General features: G+C 39.9%; 1 protein-coding gene across 4 annotated transcripts in view; it reads left to right on the top strand.

The window, feature by feature from the left end:
• Nucleotides 1-13,993, top strand: part of dennd1a (DENN/MADD domain containing 1A) — a 35,932-nt gene that overhangs the window by 15,617 nt on the left and 6,322 nt on the right. Inside the window, exons 14-22 of one of the 4 annotated variants that reach the window (XM_036563091.1) lie at nt 574-675; nt 1,767-1,854; nt 4,675-4,715; nt 4,809-4,880; nt 6,362-6,418; nt 6,687-6,812; nt 8,104-8,208; nt 10,982-11,052; nt 13,301-13,429. In XM_036563091.1, the coding sequence (XP_036418984.1) occupies nt 574-675; nt 1,767-1,854; nt 4,675-4,715; nt 4,809-4,880; nt 6,362-6,418; nt 6,687-6,812; nt 8,104-8,208; nt 10,982-11,052; nt 13,301-13,429 (791 nt within the window). The remainder of the gene's footprint in view (nt 1-573; nt 676-1,766; nt 1,855-4,674; nt 4,716-4,808; nt 4,881-6,361; nt 6,419-6,686; nt 6,813-8,103; nt 8,209-10,981; nt 11,053-13,300; nt 13,430-13,993) is intronic. The other 3 variants (XM_036563092.1, XM_036563093.1, XM_036563094.1) reach the window with 3 other exon arrangements.

Here is a 13,993-nt window from a genome sequence, read left to right as displayed (position 1 = left end):
CATAGAACCAGTAGTACATGCACACACAATCTGCGCATAGAACCACTAATACATACACACACAATCTGCGCATAGAACCAGTAGTACATGCACACACAATCTGCGCATAGAACCACTAATACATGCACACACAATCTGCACATAGAACCACTAATACACACACAATCTGCGTATAGACCTGGTAATACATACACACACAATCTGCGCATAGAACCACTAATACACACACAATCTGCATATAGACCTGGTAATACATACACACACAATCTGCGCATAGAACCGGTAATACATACACACACAATCTGCACATAGAACTGCTTATACATTCATAATGGGTGTGTTTACGGCTCCTTTCAGACAAATTCCTGTTCTGAGACAATCTCCTGAGTCAATTGTGTAACTGGAGTGAAGATGTCTTTAGATGTTTTGAAGTATCACAATGTTATATGTTGTTTTAGATTGCCCATCCATCCATAAAAGGTTTTATTATTATTAGTAGTATTATTATTATTACTTGTCTGAGTGATATTAACGCAGTGGTCACTGAGAGTTTTCTTGTGTGTCTGTTTTCAGGAGGAGCCGATTACGTTCAGTGAGGATGCGTTCATCACACATCGATCCAGCACCATGAGACAGTTCCTCCAGAACGCCATCCAGCTCCAGCTGTTCAAACAGGTACACGCACACATAGGAACAATGCCATATAGTCCCCACAAATACAGTAGTACAAGTAATTATATACAGAGAGACACACCCAGCAGCAAAATATTTATTAAAAACTTTACATTAAAACACACAACTTGCTTTTGTGTATGTCATTTAAATAGAAGAAACAGCCGTGAACTCACACCATCAGGAACTCACTAGAGCAGGTGTCGACAGTCACAGCTTTCAAAATGACATGGAATAGTTCACAACTAAAAGATGTTGAGATGGTGAAGACTTTCGTTGAATTGGTTAAGCTTAAAAAGCATACAAGCTTTTAGCGTAGGATGTAGTGGAATGTGTGTTCAAAAAGATTATATCCTGTATGTTTAGTAATGTAGTTAGTTTTGGAAGATTTATTTTTAGATGATAGATTATATTTTTTAGATATTGTCCAGGCCTGGTGAAAAGAATTTGTTTTGTTTATTAAGATGAATTCTGCTGGTGTTGTGGGTTTTTGAAAGAAAAAGAAATTTCCAGGGCAGGTGATCAAGGCCACAGAACATGAGTATTATATGGACAGATAAACGCACATTATTTTTTTTACTGCATGTACTTTACATTTTGCCCAGAACATGAACATTTTCTGACTCCTCATCACTGAGTTACACACTGTCCTCCAGATTTATTGGCGCTCTTGGAGAAAATGAGCAAAAAGGTCTTTGAAAAAGTCTCTTCATTGGGGGGCAGGGTGATGTTATTGGATATTCCAATTATGATGATGAAAAACAAAAACATTTTGTTGCATACATGCAATACTCCTCATGGACTTGACTTTGTAGCACACTCACTCATGTTTATCAGGCTAAAGACTCTCCATAAGAGGGCGCTGTTAGCACTTATAGTGGCACTTGAGCAAATAAACCTTTGGTGCCAATATTTATTTATTATTTTTTTTTAATTATTAGATTATTCTGTGTCTCTGTAACTCTGAAGAACAGTGGGTTTTTAATATTTGAGTAAACAGTTATTTTGATTTTATGTTTTTGGTCATGAGGCTGATTTTTTTTCTCAGTATTTGTCTTTTCTGTGGATTTTAGTGTCTGTATTTATGTGTTTAGTTTATAGACGGGCGTTTGGAGCTGCTGAACTCTGGTGAAGGTTTCAGTGACGTGTTTGAGGAAGAGATTAATATGGGGGAATATGCTGGTGAGTAGATTAGCAGATTATGTTTGCATTGAGTGCGTTTACCTCCACTTAATAATCCGATAACTCCAGGTCTAGAGGAGTCAGGCAGTAATTGGGTTAAATTGGGTAAACAAGAATTCTTGTGTATATTTTAAGAAGCAGTAATTGATGAGATCTGTGCCTGATACCTGAACACACAGTACATTCAGTATATAGAGGTTAAGTATTATTGTGTAAATATGCATGGATCTCTTTCAGTTGTATTATTCTAATTATAAAACTGATAGTCTCAGTCCTAAAATCTGATTGGCTGAGCCGCATTTGAAGCCATTGTAAAATACACAGTGTACCGCGGCTATGACGCCTCGCCGCTACTGAACTCGAAAAACCCTTCTGCTTTTAATGAATTAATCTTTGACTCTAATGCTGCTCACACGGAGCACTGAGTGTACTGATGAAATAAGAACCTGTTTTTGTTTAAACTGAGGAGCTGACAGCTTATGTTCTTATCTAGAACAAGGCTGGTCAGCTAGCTAACAAGCTAAAAGACAACTCCATCATTAATATCACAGGCTTGAATTAAAGTACTTACGGTATGATTATCTGTAAAACTGCAGTATGAACCACTAAAGAATGTAACTTGAATATCTTTTATGTAGGGCTGGGCGATAAAACGGTAACGATAATTATCGCGATATAACTTTTCCTCGATAGGGCGATACGTCATGTTCGATAAATGTTCGTTATAATACACTACTCTCACACTTCCACGTTCAGCGACAGCCTTGGTGCCGTTTTGTACTACAAGGAAAGCGACACTACTCTGCTGTCGCCAGGAGAGGGCGCACTTCCGAGTTTTTCTACATGATTAGAGAGGGAGGGGGCCACGAGTAAGATGAGTCTTTAGCAACGGCTGAAATGCGGAGTTATACATTCCCTGTTTGAGTGGAGCGACAGGCGATCTCTTCTCCTGTGACCGAGTGTGAGTGACGAGGTCAGTGGCGTATCTGTACTGACCTACAGCGAACTCACCTCTTTCCCAACATCCTAACCAGCTTTAGCAGTGTTAAATCACAATCCTCACAACTACAGCGCTGTTACAGCGCTCGGATAGTCATATTTAAGTATGAGTGCATTCCCAAGCAACGAAAGTGAAAGAAAGAAGTGGTTCATGTAAATTACAGCCCTGATTTAAACGAAAGTAAACTGAGGAAGCTGTGAGGCATTGGAGAGCGGGAGAGCGCTACCTTTCCAGGCTAGCTGTTTTTAGCAGCTGGCTAACTTGAAGCAGCGCTCCGTCACTCACACAACACAGGGAATTGATGATACTGTAGATCAAACAAGACACAAAAGCACTGCTTTCAGTTTAAACGTTCCTAAAAGGAGGACTCTGTTTGTCTGGTGTTGATATTTTGCGGTTCACCACTTAAACTACTACGATAGTATAGAGAAATCCAGTCGTTGCTAGCTGGTGTTTGAATACTGTGATGTCATTTGTAGCGGGGTAGCCGAGCGCTCGTCACCAGCTAAAATAATCTGTTTTCTTTCTTAAATTATGACTATTACAAAACAGCCATGCTTTTCCAGCTGGTAAAAACAGCTCACCAGACACTTTCTCCCACTCTCTCATGACAGATGTGTGAAAGGTTCCACTGTTTGAGTGTTTGTCGTGTTCCGACCATAAAGGATAGTTTAAAACAGCAATTAACCACCCAGGAGCAAAAATCAGCCTTCAAACTTGTAATAAATAATGATTTGACATTTATCGCGGTATGTATCGATATCGAACGATATGAATTTTGTTTATCGTGATAACATTTTTGGCCATATCGCCCAGCTCTACTTTCATGCATGTTTCAGTCAGAAGTTGCACCAAACCCAGGCTGAATTCCAAACGGCTCTGTATTCCCTAAATAGTGTGCTAGCTAAGAAACTTTAGAAATTTTAGCCTACAGCCAAACAGCGCATCATTTAACCAGTATAAATGTTGCTGAATCCCAAATGACTGTTTCTAAGCTGTATTATTCTCTCTTGGGCTGCAGGATCCAGTGTTTAAATTCCTACATAGTGCACTATTTAGGGAGCAGGGATTCATTTGAAATTCAGCCCCAGCGTAAGAAGAGGAGCACTACTAGATTGTTGCTATATAAGACTTGCGGTGGAAATTTGTTAACCAAACACATGATCAGAATTGAACGGTTAAATGTGTTGATGTTACCACAGTTACCGTACTAATATAGAAGAGATATTTTTTAACAGAGCTGGTTGAACAAGCTAGGTGCTGCAGGCAGATATCAGGCCTACAAAAAGCCGTCTGAACATTTTAGAACATCCTCAGAGCACAGAGTCCAGATTTACAGATCACACACAGCAGACTCAGAACGCAGTCTCAGCTCTCATACAGTCAAGAGAGACTGGATGTTAGATCATTGGACGATAAAGTTTGTGTGACATGCACAGTTCTGCTCTTTATGACTAATTACAGTTTTTTGCTAAATGATGGGTGCCAGCAAACCACAATGTTTACTGAGCTGCGCTTTGTTATGTTCTTTAATTTGACAGCGATTTAACTCGCATGCTGTCACTGCACAGTCAGGGACCGTCTCAAAATTACTGAAAGAAAACATATATAAAGGCTTTGTGGAAATAAAAAAAGCTAAAAAAAGATTTAAAATTCCCCTCTCCCTCCCTGAAGTCTGGTTTACCTGATTCCTGTGGTTATGTTTCACATGGTTTCCCAGTTAAGAGGATTCCGTTACAGGCACAGATCTATGTCAGTGTATGCCCAGTACGACTTCACGCTGTGTGAAATGTGTGATGTGTTTGTGTTTGTGTTGACAGGCAGCGATAAAGTTTACCATCAGTGGCTTCTCACAGTGAAGGTGGGTGTTTCGCTGCTGAGTATGAGAGCTTTATGTAGGTATCCGAGTCTTTGTGTCTTTTTTAACATCACTGGCCTTGCATCTGTCCTGCAGAAGGGCGGTGGAGCCATCTTCAACACCGTGAAGACGAAAGCAAATCCTGCCATGAAAACCGTCTACAAGTTTGTACGTTCAGCTCCGCACAGATGCATCACATTGAGCTCCAACCAGCCACGCTGCAAAAAAGTGTCTGAGCAAGTGTAAACATCTTAAATGTAGTTAATATGTCTAATGTTTCTCATTATGAGATTGTTGTAATGATATCATACGATTATTTAACTTGTTTCTGCACAGTTTTACTTGTTTTAAGTAATTTTATCCAGAAAGTGTCTCATTCCATTAGCAGATCATTGTGTTTCAAGAAGTAAAGAAGATAATTTTGCTTGTTTCCAGTAATATTGCTTTAAACATATGAAAAAGATCTGCCAGCGGAAGAAGATAAAACAATTAAAGACTGTGTCAAAATAGGTTAAATAATCTTAGAATGGTTTTACAACAGGGTCATGACGAGAACTTACATATATTGGCTACATTTAAGATGATTTCACTTGCTGAGATAAATATTTCTATAAATTGCTTATAAGCATTTTACATGCAGTTTTACCTGCAGTGTGTGAAACTTCACTTTGTTTTCAGTCTTCATGTTCAGGTTCTACATTCACACGATAAAAAATGTTATTGAATTACTTGAAAGTAATACATTCAGATGAAGCTCATTTTGTTAACTTCTATACGGTCGCAGGTCTTCAGATTCAGTTCAGTGTTGAGTTGTTTAGTGCTGGAGTTGAACTGGACGTCTGTATGTTAGTGATGATTCTTTTGTGGTTCAGTTATAAATTCTGTTCTGCGGCTGGATTCACGAAAGTGTCCTAAGAAAGAAAATCTTAAATTTGTGTTTTTTCTTTATTTTATTCTTAAGAAAAAAGTTGAGAAATTGTTATTCTTCAAATAATTTCTCAAGAATTCTCTTATTTTCTTTTCTTAATGATTTTCTTAAGAATGATTCTAAGAACAAATGTTATTCTTAAAAATATTATTTTCTTAAATGTTTTCTTAACATTGCGACAGTTTGGCTGTAAGAGTCAACAAGGTGAGCATCTGAATTTATCACGGATGCTGCCTCTGCTGCTCCTGCCTATCTTCGTCTGTCACTCCACAATTATCATATTTTCCAATGAGGATTTTTTTTCTGTTTGCTGTTTCTGACACCATCACCTATAGTTGTTTGCTAAACTTTTCTACTGCTTGGTTTGATGTTTTTCCTCCATTTTGCTCCTCTGAGCGGATTAAACTAAATAATGGAAATAGCAGTTAATACAAATTCAAATTAAATCTCACATTGTTTATTTTATGTGGTAAAATGCAGCACAGCCTACGTAAGAAAACGAAGATTCTTTAAAGAAAATCTTAAGAAAGTAATTAAGATTATCTTAAGAGAATATTTGGGAACTTCTCAAATGTTTTGGAGAATTGCATTTAAGAACGTTCTTATAAACTTCTTAGTTTTCGTCATAATTTAAGAACGTTTTTTCTCAAGATAGCTTTTGTGAATCTAGCCCCTGCTTCCTTTGCTTTTCTCGTGTCGTACTGATGTTTCTCTCTAACAGGCCAAAGATCACGCGAAGATGGGTATCAAAGAAGTGAAGAGCCGCCTTAAACAGAAGGTACGTACACACACTTGTGCACTGTGGGGAACAAAAGAGTAACTTTACAGGAGAAGATAAAAGTGTTCTCAGTTTGTAATGGAACATTTTATTTGTCATTTTGAACTGTTGAACGAAGTTTTGATATGATGCAAAACTTATCAATAAATAAATAAATAGTGGAAATATGAAGTTTTCTTCTGACAGTAATGAGATGTTTGTTGGCTCAGCACAACTACACACACACACACACACACACACACAACCTTACGTGTCTTTTTCTCTGCAGGAACTGACGGAGAACGGTTACTCCGGCAACAGAGACGAACCTGGCTCCGCCCACATACCCTCCACACACAGTAAGGACTCGCTCACCTGGGAACAGAGACGACCAATCACAGTGCACTTCGGACAGGTGGGTCCTCTTCTGCGTGTGCTTGAGTGAGAGAGATGGGTGGTCTCATTTAGGTGGGGTTCATATTTGTTGAAGAACTTGTTGGGTTTTTGAATGAGTCTGTGTGGCGGAACTCAGCACAGTTGGTGTATGATGAGAGGATGGAGCTGCCGGAGACGCGTTTGGGAAATCTTTTATTTACGTTTAGTGAGACTTCGGCTAAAATACGCTACACAACAAAATACGCTACACAATAAAATATGCTACACAGCACAATATGCTATGCAATAAAATATGCTACACAATAAAATACGCTACACAACAAAATACACTAGACAAGACAAATACACTACACAACAAAATACACAAAGAAAATATGCAACACAAGAAAATACGCTACACAATACTGGAAATTAAACATTTTCAAACTGTTGTTTTTTTTTTTGTTTGTTTTTGGCAGCTGAAAAACTGAGAATCAGTCACTACCCAACCTAAAACCTTAAACACACCAGGCAGCTTTCTCATTAATTCACAAAGCACAAGAAACATGAAGCTTGTTTTGCTGTAATTCCATTGGTCATTAATGAGATCCATTCAGATTACAGTCGATCACCAGCGGGCACTGCTAGATCACTCTTCTGTTAAAAGATTGGAATTAATATTATGTAAAACCAATTTGCTTTACAATAAATGTATCAAATAAATCCATAATAATAATTATATAAATACGTTAATAAAATCAATATCCAGAATGTCATTTTTCAAAAGTGGTGATCACATTTAGAGAAAAACACTGTAAATTCAGCATTGCAATATTTAGTTAGTGTATAAGCTTTCAGTCCACAATGTATGCATCATTATTTCTTATTGATCAGACTGCAGAGTAGAACCAGCAGACTGAGCCTGATCAGCTCTTCTGTCAAGCTGCTAAATAGATGAATGTGTTTCTATAGAATAAAGCTGTGACCACTTATTGATGACTAATCGATTTGAATACTACCATGAAATCTACTTTTTCTTTTAGCGTAACGTTCTGAGCTCTGATCTGAGACTGTGTAACTGACTCTCTCAGCAGTGAGAGCTGCCGTGTGAGACAGGGTCTCGGTGGGTCTCGGTGGGTCTGCTCTTGGAAAAAGAATGTATCTTCATTTAAATTGAATGAAATGTCACTTCTGGTTCGGATGGAAACTGGACTGAATATCGAACTGAATATTGAATGTTTATCTATGTTTTTTTTATCCTGATTTATGAACTTTTCTGATTGATCATCTGAGCTCTAATGGAGAAGTGTTTTTATATGTGCCTGTAACAGTCGGAGCGAGGTCAGCCCCCTCGGCCCACCCGCCCCCAGCGTCCCCCTGCCCCCCAGCGCCCCCCTCCCCCACACCCCTCCAAACTGCAGCGCAGCAGTCGTCCAGTGAGTACAACAGGCTGACCCTTCGCTCTGGAGTTTTCACCTTCGGGCCTGTCCACTTCCTCCTGACCGCACTGCTTCATCTACTGATTGCATGCAGATGTGCTGGTTTTAACACTTTCTTAAAGGCTCTCAGAGAATGCTAGTGAGAGCAGTTCAGCGAGTTGTTGAGTACAAATCAAACAGTTGATACAGATTTTGTGGTCAAAATTGCCACAGTGATTTGTTAAATGTAATCAATCACTCAAGAAGTGTCCAGTATCTCAAGTGTACTTCTTTAGTTTTAGCAGTGAAGCTACGAGGTTAATGTAGCTAACAAGTGATAGCAGCTTATACCCCACCAATTAGCATGGTGCTAACTGCATGCCTAAATCTCACACTTTCCTCAAACCGTGTGCCGTTCGGTATCTCTAATAGACTTGATTGTGTGATTTTGTGATGCACTGTTATCGGTGAAATACACTGTACAGCTGAAAAACCGTAGTAGCAGCTGTCCTGAACTTGACCACATTGTATTTAAATGCTCCCTCCTTATCAAATATCTAGTGGTGTCACCACATAGGATAAGTCTGTTGAGAAAAGCACCCCAGGTGGCCCTGCAGAGGAGGGAGTGGGTTACTTTAAAGAGCCCAAAATAGACATTTGAATTTGTTTATCACTTTTTGGGCGTTGCCAACATCTGTAGGTGTTTTACAGTAACTTTTAGAGTTTCGATTTCTGGAGATCCTTTTTCCCAAATGGGTAAGTAGTGAAACTTTGCTTAAATAATCAGATCATGTTGCTTTTTTTTTATTACTCTCAGCAGTTTTCTGACTTGTGATTGATCAATCATTTCAATCCTGTAGGTGTTCCAGAAATGTACCTGTGTTTGTAGCATGAAATGTTTAACTAGTAGTTTAGCGAGTATTTTGCTTGATAACAGCCATGAATGTGGCAGGCCAGGGTTGGAACAGGAAGGCAGATCTCCTGGACTGGGTTGCACCACGTTTGCGTAAGTTTATGTGTAAGTTTGAGCGTAAAGTCTTTACTGAGTCCTTAGTTACACTTGTTAGTTTAAACCGTCATTTTGCTAAATTTGGTTGCATCACAAATCTGTGCGTCATGTCTTAACTAGTAACAGCTAACAAATGCGTACGTTGCTTTAACACGACGATAACATGATCAGAACTGATCAGTAAACGTGCTGCCATGGAAACACAGCGGCAGCTGCTCTGACTGAGTATCCAGTCTAGAAGAGAACGACGTGTACAGGTTAAAGTGAATGATCTACAGCTGCTGTCTGTTTATTCTTTAATATTTCACTGAGAAACAAATATGCAACGGCGGTTTCTGGCTGAGCGACACAACAGCAGATCAGTTTAGCTGTCTGTGCAGCTGTTCAGTCTATCTGGGCTGGAGCTGTGGGGGTTGAGCTTCACGCTCAGAGTTTAAACCAGGACGACGATCAGAGCTGTGAGGAAAATCACAGAGTACAGCTTCTAGAGTTTTAGTTTAGTAACCAAAAAAGTCGTGTTTTTGGTCTTTTTGTGATTCCTATGTACAAAACCTACACCTGCTGAGGGGGTGTGAATATTTAGTAACTGCTAAGCTGAACATTAAAACTAGTTTGTGTGCAACTCGTTCTGATTTAGTGATGATAAAACTGAGCTTGTGTTATAACTAGCCTACGTTTGAACGGACGGCTGGTGCATCTGGCTACAGGACAGAGTTGGTCACTCTCTTACACGTTAAGACTTTGCGTTAATCATCTTAAATTGTCACTGAAGAGAATCTAACGCGTAAATTTGAACTAGACGCAAACCACACTCCAGAAAGGAAGCCTAGCAGTTATGTCCACTATCTGTCCAAAGTTTGTGGACACCCGCTGATCCAGCATTTCTTCTGAAATGAAGGTGTTAATAGTGAGTCTGTGCTGCAGTATCAGCCTCTACTCTTCTGGGAAGGCTTTACTCTAGATATTGAACATTGCTGTGAGGATTTAATTGAGCATTAGTGAGGTCAGGTGCTGATGTTGGATGGTCAGTTCTGGATCACTCTAACCCATTCCAAAGGTACTGGAGCTCCATCACTCCAGAGAACACAGTTCCACTGCTCCGCAGCCCAATGCTGTGGGGCTTTATATCCCTCTAGTCCACGCTTGGCATTGGATGTGGAGACCTTAGGATCATGTGCAGCTGCTCCAGAGTGTCCCATTCTATTGGTCAGAGCTTTTTTATGGAACTTATACAAGCTGTGTCAGCAATGTGTGACCTTCAAGTGGTTAAACTTGCTGAGTAGAACGGCCGTCCAGATACTTTTGGAAATGTAGTGTATTTTGAAGCATAAACAGTTTGAAGCACCCAGAAAACTACCTATACTGCGGTTATCTACATTCTCTTTATTAATCTAGACCTGAAAATGAATATTAATGTGCAACAGATGCCTGTATATAAGTACAGCTGCTGGATCTCCCAGCGCCGCAGTTGAATGTGATGAGTTGTATCTGTAGGTCTGGGTGGGCGGGTGGTCTTTTCTCTGCTGCTCTGCCACGTTCCTCAGGGTGCAGACTGATCTCTTTGGCCAGCATGTAGCCCAGCTAACTTGAACCTTTCTGACTCACAGATAATCTTCACATGCTAATGTTTTTCTTCTCTGTAGCTTCTGACTGAGCATGTTTATTATGAGCAGGTTTACAGCTGAATCTGAAACTCGTCTGATCTCTGTGTTCTAACATCACATTTATCTCTGAGAGGTTCTGACTGGTGTTCCTGTGTGGTTGATGTGCTTGTGTGTGCAGGCTCGTCCTCCTCGGCCGCTGGTGGCGAAGAGGCCGCGCAGTAACGTGGGATTGGAGGGCAGTCCTGAACAGTAAGACTCACAGACTCATATGACCAAAGTCCCAACATTCTCTTTTACAGATTCATATATTAAAAATTACTTGCAGATTTGTTGTGATTTTGATTTTAAGTTAAAACATTAATGTGGTGCTTGTAGCTGATTACTGTAGAATGTTAATGCTCTCCAATAAAACCTGTATTTTCACTGCATTGCCCTCCGCAGTTATTGACACCATTAGTAAAAATTAGCAGAAATTAAAACTGATCTGTTGTCTGTCAGCTTAATCTTACACTGAAAATGCATGATCAAGATTCGTAACTTTCAGTGAAGTTAAATTATTAGCACCTCTGCATGTTCTTTCTGCAGCACTAAGACTTTTATAAAGCTGAGTGAGGTAGGAATATAAGAGTTTGAGAAGAACGTTCCTCAAAATGTCTTCGATCCTCGTCTTTGATGGACTCTCCTCATCAGCTCAGCTCGCTGGTTTTCAGTCAGGGTTAAAGGTCAGGAGGCTGGGATATGCACTACTAATGCTTCATTCTGTGGACAATGAATCTTTTTTTGTATGGATTTAAAGGGTTTGCTTTGGATCATTGTTCTGCTAGAGCAGGGGTGTCAAACTCAACCAGTAAAAGGGCCATATTAGAAAATCTCATCAAATCTGTGGGCCAGAGAAAAAATGTTTGATTTAATTTTTAATTAAAGTTGTGCTGTAACCCAAACTGGCCATTGTTTATTCAAAATATGCAAAAACTTCAACTGTAAAATAAAGACACTTGTAGTAGCCCTTGAAATATTACATAGACACTTGAAATATCCAAAATGTAAATGTCCCCAGGTGCTTGGTCTTTTAAACCTACCTATCTGCTTGAACTAGACGCCTGGCATCCTCTCTTTGCTGCAAGTTCATTAAGACTTGGGCTCAGTTTCTGAGCTGCTGGGCTGATGTTCAGTGTTTAAATTGGCTGAACTGCAGTTAGTGTGTTTGGTAATATGACTAGTGTGGAATTGTGTAGAATTGTGTAGAACTGAGGTGTAACCACTGTCCCATAGACTGTTGTTGGAGTAGGAGAGTCAGAGCACACATTATGTTGCAGTGCATGCTGGGGACTGTAGTTCAGCACATTGTGAAACAGGCTAATATTAATAGAAAATTAGAATACCTTTGCTGGCTGGATAGGATTGTGAGGCCTAGTGTTTGACACATGAGTGCTAGAAGATAGAACCAGTCTTAGATGTTGATGTCAAATCTCCTGGTATTTGTCCATCATGCTGTATATTCTAAACATCACGCATCCACCACCATACTTCTCCATAGAGATTGTTTTTGATGCCAAAATATCTGTCATTGTCTTTTCTGACCACAGAACCTGGTTCCAGTAAGGTCTACTGATGTTTAGTGAACATATTCTACTTTTCAGACACATACTTTTATGGATTGATGACCACAGGAGGCTTTCTAAACGTTTTCTAAATAGTTTGTTGGCGTAGAGATGGTGTATAATTGTAGTTTTGGAGACTTGGTGACCCCAGGATGCAGCCACTTCCTGCCTTTGTCCAGCCGTGATCTTGAGAGAAAGTTCTGCCTCTCAAACCTCCGGCGAGGGCAGAGCCTGGTGGTTATCCAGTTCACTGCAGCTCTGGTTGTTTTAAACTTCTTAATTATTGCTGTAACAGTGGAGATGAGCATTTTTATGCAAGTAGATGTTTTTTTATAGCCATTATCTGATTTTTTTAACTTTTTTTTTTGATGATGATGGTCACGTCTCTGTACAGTGAAACAGAAAGTCATGTATGACTCGTCTTAGGTGAGGTTAAAAATGGTGAAGTTTCTTTTACTAATTTAATCTCACTGAAATGTCATATTGCTCCCATATTATCAAATTTATTGTAAGATTGATGCGATAAACAACAGACATTTTTCACAGCCTTTTGGAAAGGTGCCAATAATTCTAGAACTCATGGTGTGTCTAAGTTTCTATGTACGGTGAGTTTGGCTGGAGCAAAACTGTGGACTGTCTGGGGGCCCTGGTTTACTAATGGGGGTTTCAGGGGTCAGTCCTGACTCAACTTAGACTGTACCAGGGCCAGATCAGACTGTAGCTCATGTAGTTCATGGAAACCAATCAGCATCTTTTTCAACAGTAATGAAATTTGTATGATTTGTTTTTTGCATGTCTCACATTGCACTTCCATCTCTCTCTCTCTCTCTCTCTCTCTCTCTCTCTCTCTCTCTCTCTCTCTCTCTATGCATCTCGCTTTGTCTCTCTCTCTTTAGCTGTATGCGCCCTACGCGTCACTACACTGTGTTTCTGTGTGAGGACTCTTCTGGTGATGAGCTTTCACAGGACGACGACTCCGTCTCTGCTTTTCCTGACCACTTCCTGCTCTCCGCCCCCTTTGAATGGTCTCTTCTTTAATCTGCTTTTGAACCAATCACAGCATGCCCCTTTATTCTCAGCCTGTTGGTTATCTCCATGTGGGTGTGGTCTAATCCTTCTGACTGAGTATCTCAGATTGGGTGAATACTTTCTAGGAAAAATGTCCTCTTGGATGGTGGATAGTGTGTAAGAATGTGGGCTTGTGTTTTCATTAGGTTCTTAAATATCGGTTCTTTGAAACTGACGTGTCCTTAATTTGCCTTAAGCCTCATTCTCACTAGATACTTCCTGTGTTTGTCATCTCACTGACAATAAAGGGCAGAAACAAAAAGTAAAGAGCTCTGCCATCTAAAACTGGCTGTGTATCACACAGTCTCTCTCGTGTGTATTTATATCCAGGGAGGCAGAAATCTTTAGCCATTCATGTTTAGACGCTGATAAAAATAGCGTTTGGTCAGTGCTGCTCTGTGAAGCCCTGCCCCTTCAGATGTCACACCAGCCAAAGCTGTAGTGCTGTTGGTCAAGGATGCAAACTGGCAGGTCAGATTTCACTGTAGTTGAGGCCAAAGCAAAGTTTTGTGACATGATGC

This window comes from Colossoma macropomum, unplaced genomic scaffold (assembly GCF_904425465.1).
Source record: "Colossoma macropomum unplaced genomic scaffold, Colossoma_macropomum, whole genome shotgun sequence".
Lineage (NCBI taxonomy): Eukaryota > Metazoa > Chordata > Actinopteri > Characiformes > Serrasalmidae > Colossoma > Colossoma macropomum.
This window is presented reverse-complemented; position numbering and strand designations above follow the sequence as displayed.